Genomic DNA, 8366 nt, shown 5'->3' with positions numbered 1-8366 from the left:
GTGCTGAAAATCACAAGGTCGCAGGTTCGATCCCCATTTATGGACAGCTGCCTATTCCTGCCTGGCAGGGGGTTGGATCAGATAATATTCAGGGTCCCTTCCAACTCTACAATTCTTTGATTCTATGTCTGGCTAAATGGATTCTGATAAACGTGCACAAATGAGAGTAGTTTTCATACTGTGAACAACAAACCTTAGTCATAGAGAGGAGAGGGTGGGGTGGTGGGGTGGAGCTGCCATTCTGATGCCAGTATCAGTGCTGCTTACCAGGGTCAGACTATGTGAATATACCAGCAAAAGCGCTATCCTGGTTCTGCCAGTACACCCATGCAGCCTGAACCTTACTACAAACCCAGCTAGAGGCAGCAAGGCCTGTGTCAGAAGGGCAGCTCTATGGCACCATGCCAGCTTCTGTGTATCTGTTCAGAAAAGATGAGCCTAGGGAAGAAATGCATCCATTGTGCAGATGCTGATAAAAACAACGAAAGCTCTTAATCTTCTGAGCACTGAAAAATAAATAAAGGAAATACCGTCCACCACAAATGTCTCCAGCACAAGTTGCTTCCAAATGACTGGGGTTCCACGGGAGGATAATTGTGACATTGGTCCATCCTCACTGGATATATAATAGGATCAAACTGAATTCCATTGCTACCAATTCTGGCTGCTTAAGATCATGTGTTTGGTTTCAACAATGAATTCCAAAAGAGGGGTTTCTTGGGTTTGGTTGGTTGTGGTATATATATTAAGCTATATAAAAGTAAAGAGAACACTTTGAATAAAACCTTTTTACAGTTTATTGTCTATTATTAAAATGTATAAAAATGAAGATTTGAATAACTGAGGGACATTAAATGGTGAAATTCTATCCGTGCAAACAAATAAATAGTTATTTACAGTCTTTGGCAAAACAGAATGTTAAGTCTTGTTGGCATCTTGTGCTTATCCACATATATTCTTTCTCCCCTCCCCACCATCTCTCTCTAACACACACTCTCTCTCTCTCTCTCTCTCTCTCTCTCACACACACACACACACACACATTCACACATACAAAGGAAAAAGGAAACAGTCATAAATAATTTACATAGTATAGGCAAATATGGTACAATCGAAATATTAACATCTTAGTCCCATCGCTGATGTCTTCTTTTTATTTGAAGGATACAATAAGCATTATTACATGAATGAAATTTCCCTCACTTCTCTCTGGGACTTGGGGCTACACTTTTAGAAATACTAAAAATATGAATTGCAAAAAAACACACACTCTGAACAAGCTTTTTTTTTAAAAAAAAAACTCTCATTAAGAGGCCTTTTAAAAAGGTTGTTAATATGGCAAAACTAAGAATGTGCAGTAAAGCCAGAAGCACTGGATTCTTGATAAAGGTATATAACATCAAAATCTATTCAGAAATTGGTTTGAAAACAGCTGACATTTGCTCACTGTATTCTCAAACAAGGCAGGAGATTGTTATCCCAAGCCCAAACCTGGCTGTGAATGCAGCAGCTGAGATGCTAATGTAGAAGCCTCAGCTACAGAAGCTGTCGCATTCATTCTGATGCAGCGGTAGGGACAGCCCTGAGCTTGAATTGCATCCTTTTGCATCCATGAAGATGCTTTGACAATTGTGTGACTGGAAGTACTCACCTGTGGCTGAATTCTTTTGCCACAGTCCTTCTTGAGACATCCACATGCATATCCCTGGCTGGCTGCAAAAGCTTCCACGCAATTCCCCAGCCTCACCAAGCAGCCAGGGCTTTAATACATATCTTAATGTGGATTCCCACATGGCAGCTGTTTGTGACAGAGAATGGATTCTGCCCCCTCCTGACTCCAGCCCAACAGCGGATTGGCAGGTTTCTAGATTCTTTTACACAGCTGCGCATGCAATCCAGAGAGACGCATGCAGCAGAGTGCACAGAGGACTCCGCAACAAGGCCATTGTTCTCTTCTCTTAGTAACGCTCATCCACAAACAAAACCACACCAGCAAGTTTACCTCATGGGCAAAGTTCATTCAGTTTAAAATAACAAAAAAGAGTGTTAAATATGTGCATACTATTGTATAATGGAATAACTGTTGTATCTGGTTAGGATAAAGGCTGACATACCTTCAGCATTCTTTTCTTTAAAAGTCCTATATACAGCAGACATACGTAAAAAATAATAATACAAAAATGGTGGGCAATAGTAAATATCAAGGTTCCACTTAGAAGGTCTTGAGGGCTACTTAATTATTTGGCAATTTAAGATTATTGTGACGTATAATTACATATATAACATATATTCACCGGTTGGACCATTAAAGGCATTATGTAGTCATCTCTTCTGTGAGTTCTTCCATGGCTAATGTGCTCTATGGCATGCTTTCAAATAAATTACTGGAGAACATAGCTGCGCATCGCAATAAATAAATAGCACCGACGTCCTTATAACTGGAACCGTAATATGTTACCAGATTTTGTTAATGGTAGCATTGCCACCTTATCAGAAACCCGGATCAAAGTTTGGGGTTTCAAAGTGCTTGCTGCGACAGCGTCAGGAAAAAGATTTCACCTGGCCAGGAACCATTTTCATGGGACACCTTAAGCACGCTGCTGTTCATCAGGTCAACTAGTGCACATTTAAGTTCTCACCACTGCTTATCTCCCTAGACAAAATTCAAAGGGCTGATTATACGCTTTACATGACAGCCACATTTTCTACTTTCCCACCCCCTGGGTTATAAGCAACCAAGTTTTACTCAGAGTAGACCCACTACAATGAATTCGTCGTGCCCGTCTATTAATTTCAGAATGTCTGCTCTGACTGTGACTACTAGCATGGCTCCCAATGCGCACTCATGGATAAAATGTCTCTAAACGCAATGGCCAAGCACCAGGAATCCCCCCATACAACCTTTCATAGTACACTGCATGGTATACAATGATATACTGAGTGTGTCTTTGAGGCAAAGGGTGAATTCATATGGGAAAGGGGTCATCAAGTAGTTGAACCCATTTTATAAAAAGGAGCATCCACAAGCTTTGGCTGACATTCGCAACCCCCCTCCCCAATTTATTACAGGGCAGTCCTAAAGTCACAAGAACAGCTCCAGAGTATAGGATGCTGAGCTTCATATAATGCCAGTTTCCTCCAGAGTGTAGCATATGAAGATGCCTCGTACAAAATCAGACCATTGGTCCATCTACATCCGTATTGTCTACACTGGCAGGTTGCTCACCAGTGACTCAGATGTCCTACCCCAAGATTCTGGGGCATGAACCTGGGATCTTTTGCATGTAACACACATGCTTTACCTCTGAGCTGCAGCACTTCCACTAGAAGTATTACTTTGGAGACATGCAAAATAAACATTTAATAATGTTGGGTTGTTGATGCAGCTTCCCTGCTCCACTCCCCACAAAATTATATGTGAGTAGGATACTAGATGCCTGCCAGCTCCTGCTCATGAGGTGTCAAGATTCCCTGATATCCACATACTTTGAAAGAACAACCCTGAAATAACTGGCATTTTAATTTGTATGCCCCCAGGAGAATAATTCCAAATTCACTTCTTTAAAACGGATACAAGATCTAAAGAGCCCCATTGGATGTTAAGCTGTCGTCGTTCTCTCTGCAGCCTGCTCACGTGCTAGTATTTGTCATTAGAAGAGAAGCATTATTTTAAACTTCAAGCATGTGGCTTACCTAAAAAGCTGTTAGAAGATTAGTAACATTTGAAGTTTGTGGAGCCATCTTCTTGGGTGGCCGTTGCCTTGGTTTTCCATGGCTTCTTAAATGAGTAGGATATTTAGGGTTTGGTCCTTCTCAGTTTTGATGAACTATATCTCCCAGATTTTGTGTCACCAAGGCCCAGCCCTGATCTGAGCAAGTAATGTGGCCTGAAGAAGTGGTCTTTCTTACAACCACATCCTCCCTCTTGATGTAATAATACCCCCCTCACATTCTTCCATATCTATATCCATATAAATACATTAAGTAATTACACTTTTACACTTTATATGTAAACGTCATTTTAAAAACAACAACAACAACCCTAAACAAATGACTGAATAAATGTGTCTGCCAAGTTTTCACTCTATACGTCAATCAGTTTTTGCTTCCGTGGTGGGTTTGATGGTCACATTCAGGCCCTGTCAGTCCAAGCTCTTAGAAGGCACTGGGGTGTAGAATCGGAGGGATCTCTCCTGGCTGCAGGGAGGCACAAGGTCTGGGGAACATGCCAGAGTTGAAAAATAAGTGAGGGATTTGGAGTACCAGGATGAACAGAGGTGTCTAGTTGAACGGCATCTACAGTACTTTGCTGGTTTTACAGCAGCTTCACCTCAGACATCTGCAACAGAAAGAAGCAATTGCTAAGTACAATTCCCACATTCGGATTGCATTGCAGTAAACATGGGGGGGGGGAGTTACTTGTGTTTGGACATTTAAAGCTTTTATCCCATCTTTCGAAAAGCAAACTATTACAATGCGATAAATATGCACAGTAAAAATCAGGTAAAAACCAATGGGTTCCAATGGGCTGTTACTTCTCCCATTTGCATCTTGCCCTTCTGTCAAGGAATGCAGAGCGGCCTGCACAGCATTGTCTCGTTATTCTGACAACAATACTGTGATGTAAGTTGAGCTAAGAGATAGTGACTTGCCCCAGGGTCACCCAAATTAATGACTGTACTGAAATTTGAACCCGGGTCTCCCAAGTCTGAGACTCTACTCTCACCACTACATTGTCTCTTGCCACTTGTGTAACTCCAGTCCTTCGGACCATACTGCTAGCTACAGATTATATGGTTGATTCTCTGGTCTTGGGTTGCTGACGGACCCAAGGTGATAACAAGAGCACCACCACCATGCAAATATATGGTAAACGATTCAGAAATTGGTCCCCAAATGCATATTTGGGTTAAAGGTGGGTCCTGGGTCTGAAAAGGTTGAGGATGCCTAAGTTAATGATGGTCAGGGAAAATGCTTAGCCTTATGTCATAGGTCATATTTGCTTGGGGGGGGGGGAACCTCACATATGAGGAGTGGCACATGCAAGTCAGGTTGCCTAATGCATGGAATCTGGCTCTGATTATGACAATTAATTATGCTCAATGCTTTTTCGGGGGGGACGCAGGGGTATGCATACCCCTAAACATTTTGTAAATCTAAGTTTGGCCTCATTGAGGGGCAGTATTTCAATATGAGTAGGAAAATGATAGTACCCCTAAACATATTTTTTTTTGAGGGGGAGCACTGATTATGCTTGCTCTAGCCTCAAGCTGGATACACACAATTGCTATTAATTGCTATACACATTTGCTATTAAGAAAGCTGTCCCACTGAATCCATTTTCATTCATAATGTAGATACATATCTAAAAGATTGTTTAATAAAAGGAATCAAAGGCACTCAGAAGGTTGCTTCACAAATACATGGCCAACACTTGATACTGCAAAATCGGATGACCTGCAAGTTTGAATGAGCCATAAAAACATAAGACCCTGCTGGATCGGGTCCATGGCATTGAAAAAGTCTGCAACCCCCCTGCAAACACTAAAGTAGTTATTGCCATTATGATGATGGATGCATTAACTTACCTTTGCATTCATACTTGAGGTCAGAGAAGTAAACCATCTCTTGTGAAAAGACAAAAAGACCTAATCGCCCACCAGCATAGGTTTTGTCATAGATTGGTCCAGAGTCTGCCATCACCTGCTTTCCTTCGTACACTAAAACCCTTTGAAAGGGGAACAAAGTCTAGATTAGACACCGTTCTTGAAACGATACACTTTATTTCTAGTGGCAGTAAAAGCTCTAATAAGAAAAACAAAGTGACATCAGATTCACACCCAGGTTTCTAGAGTATACAACTTCTACCTATCTAACACACAGTCTGCTCAAACACTCCTCACAGAAGTAGTTTTATGGACACATCTGAAAAAGATTTCCCAGTTCTTATTTAGGCCAGCCAAGTCCAATGAAGTGAATCTATTCTGAGGAGGGGTAAGATGCATATTCTGTTGGAAGCTGCTCAGAGTGGCTTCCAACATTGTTGTTGTTGTTGTTGTTGTTGTTGTCATGCACACAAGTTGAAGAAACAACTCCATAGTCTTGAGGTCACATTGTGCACTGTGTGATCTCTGACAGCTGATGTTATTGTGCATTTCAGCTGAAATTGCTAAATATTCCATAATACATTAGCCTGTTTTCAGAAAGAAACATTCCCACTAACCTCAGACAGTTAATGGTTGGGCCTATGCAATGAAATAAGTGGTATATGTGTTCTATTTCAAAGCCCTAGGTTTTGTTGAGAACATAATTATTAGGATTTGTTTGTGGCACTGCTTTCTAGATGTGAGAGCATGGGAAAATATAGCTGTCAAAGAAGGGCTAATTGAATGTGAGAGAAACTCACAGAAATATATATATATATATATATATTTGCTTTCGTAGATTTTCACGGGTACAGGAATGCAGGTTTTGGTGTCCTCGGGTGTCTTCCCGTGTAAAAGTTGGGGTGTCTAGGCGACGTTTCGACGAGGTCTCACTCGTCATCTTCAGGCTGGTGCTTTCGGCTTCTTGTTACTGGAACAGAGCAGGATCTCAGTGTTTGAGTTCCTATAAATACTGTTGAGGAGGTGTGGTGTATAGCCTCCAATGTTCTGGGCAGAGAGGAGGTTCCCAGGCTAGTGTGCCTTTTCTTCTTTTGTTCCTTAATTACTTGAGGGATATCTTGAGTGATTTCTTGAGTGATTTCCTGAATCCCACTTAGGTGGGTCATTAGGTGTGGATTAGTTGCTAAAGCCTTCGTGTCTTGAACTCTTGAACTTTGTGAAGAGTTTTTCTGAGAAGATGGCTGTACTGCACTTGGTTGTGCTCTGGCTTGGCTTCGTGTATAGGGGCGAGCTGTGGTTTTGTGGCCTGTGCCAGCCAGATCTGTGTAGGGATTGCAGGGGGGTGCAGCATCCGGAGGTGCCACCCTGGTTTGGCTACTGGATGGTGTCTGTAATTTATCTGTGGAGAGGGTCTGGGTTTGGGTCTGGTGTGGTTGATTGGTGATGGCGTTCTGTGTGCCTCTGGATCTGGTGTCAGATTTTGTGGGGAGGGCTAATTTCCAGATGTCTGGCAAGCGGGATGTGTCGTCACGCTTGTTCATGTTGTGAGGGTGTTTCTCTATCTCGATGGCTTCCATGATTATTCTCTTGTGGTGATGTTCCATGTTAAAGAGCAATTTGGAATCTGCAAAATTAATTTCGTGTCCTGTTTCTTTCATGTGTTGGAAAAGAGAGGAAGTTTTTTCTTCTTTTTTGACGGCATTCTTGTGTTCTGCGATCCGTGCATTTATTCGTCTGTTTGTTTGTCCAATGTACGTGGCTGGGCAGACTTTGCAGGGTATTTCATAGACCCCTTGGTTTTCCAACTGAATTTTATCCTTGGGGTTTCTGAGGATATTGGCTATTTTTTGGTTGGTGCAAAAGGCTGTTTTGATATTGTGTTTATGGAGGATTTTGCTAATTTTATCTGTAGTGCCCTTGATATAAGGAAGGAGGGCTATGCCATTGTTTTCTTCTGTGTCTTGGTTTTTGGGGGGTGTTTCTTTTTGGATTAGCTTCGTAACCCTGTTTTGCTGGTATCCATTGGCAATTAACACATTTGAGAGATTCTGTAACTCAGTTGTCAAGTGGTCTTCGTCAGCCAGGCGTTTGGTTCTGGAGATGAGAGTCTTGGCTACGGAGTTTATTTGTGCAGGGTGGTGGTGTGATTGTGCATGTAAGTAGCGGTTGGTGTGTGTTTTTTTCCGGTAGATAGTGTGTCCTAGGGAGCCATCAGGTTTTTTGTAGATTAGGACGTCAAGGAAGGGAAGTTGGTTGTTGGCTTCTATTTCCATAGTGAATTGTATTTTGGGGTGTAGGCTGTTGAGATGTGTGAGGAAGCTATCCAGTTTTTCCTTCCCGTGTGGCCAAATTACAAAGGTGTCGTCAACATATCTGAGCCAAAGTTTGGGTTTGTGTTCTGACTTGTCTAAAGCATTGGTTTCAAAGTGTTCCATGTACAGGTTAGCGATGACCGGTGAGAGGGGTGATCCCATAGGTGCTCCTTCTATCTGTTTGTATCTTTGTCCATTGTGGATGAAGTACGTGTTGGTTAGGCAGTGGTTGGTCAGGTCCAAGATGTATTCGGGGGGATTGTATTTGTTTTGAATGGCTGTCAAGGCTTCATTAATGGGCACTTATCCTCAGAATAGCCAATATCCTCAGAAACCCCAAGGATAAAATTCAGTTGGAAAACCAAGGGGTCTATGAAATACCCTGCAAAGTCTGCCCAGCCACGTACATTGGACAAACAAACAGACGAATAAATGCACGGATCGCAGA

The 8366-nt window shown here is 42.1% G+C and overlaps 1 protein-coding gene across 1 annotated transcript in view; it reads right to left on the bottom strand.

Annotated features, from left to right (window-relative positions):
* Positions 1-773: 773 nt before the first annotated feature.
* The window catches only part of THBS2 (thrombospondin 2), a 47719-nt gene continuing 40126 nt past the window's right edge, over positions 774-8366 (bottom strand). The window contains exons 21-22 of the mRNA XM_083434045.1: positions 5589-5728; positions 774-4339 (exon numbers count right to left, since the gene is read on the bottom strand). Of these exons, the coding sequence (XP_083290171.1) occupies positions 4332-4339; positions 5589-5728 (148 nt within the window). The 3' untranslated portion in view covers positions 774-4331. The remainder of the gene's footprint in view (positions 4340-5588; positions 5729-8366) is intronic.

This window comes from Podarcis tiliguerta (assembly GCF_965153285.1).
Source record: "Podarcis tiliguerta genome assembly, chromosome: 3".
Lineage (NCBI taxonomy): Eukaryota > Metazoa > Chordata > Lepidosauria > Squamata > Lacertidae > Podarcis > Podarcis tiliguerta.
This window is presented reverse-complemented; position numbering and strand designations above follow the sequence as displayed.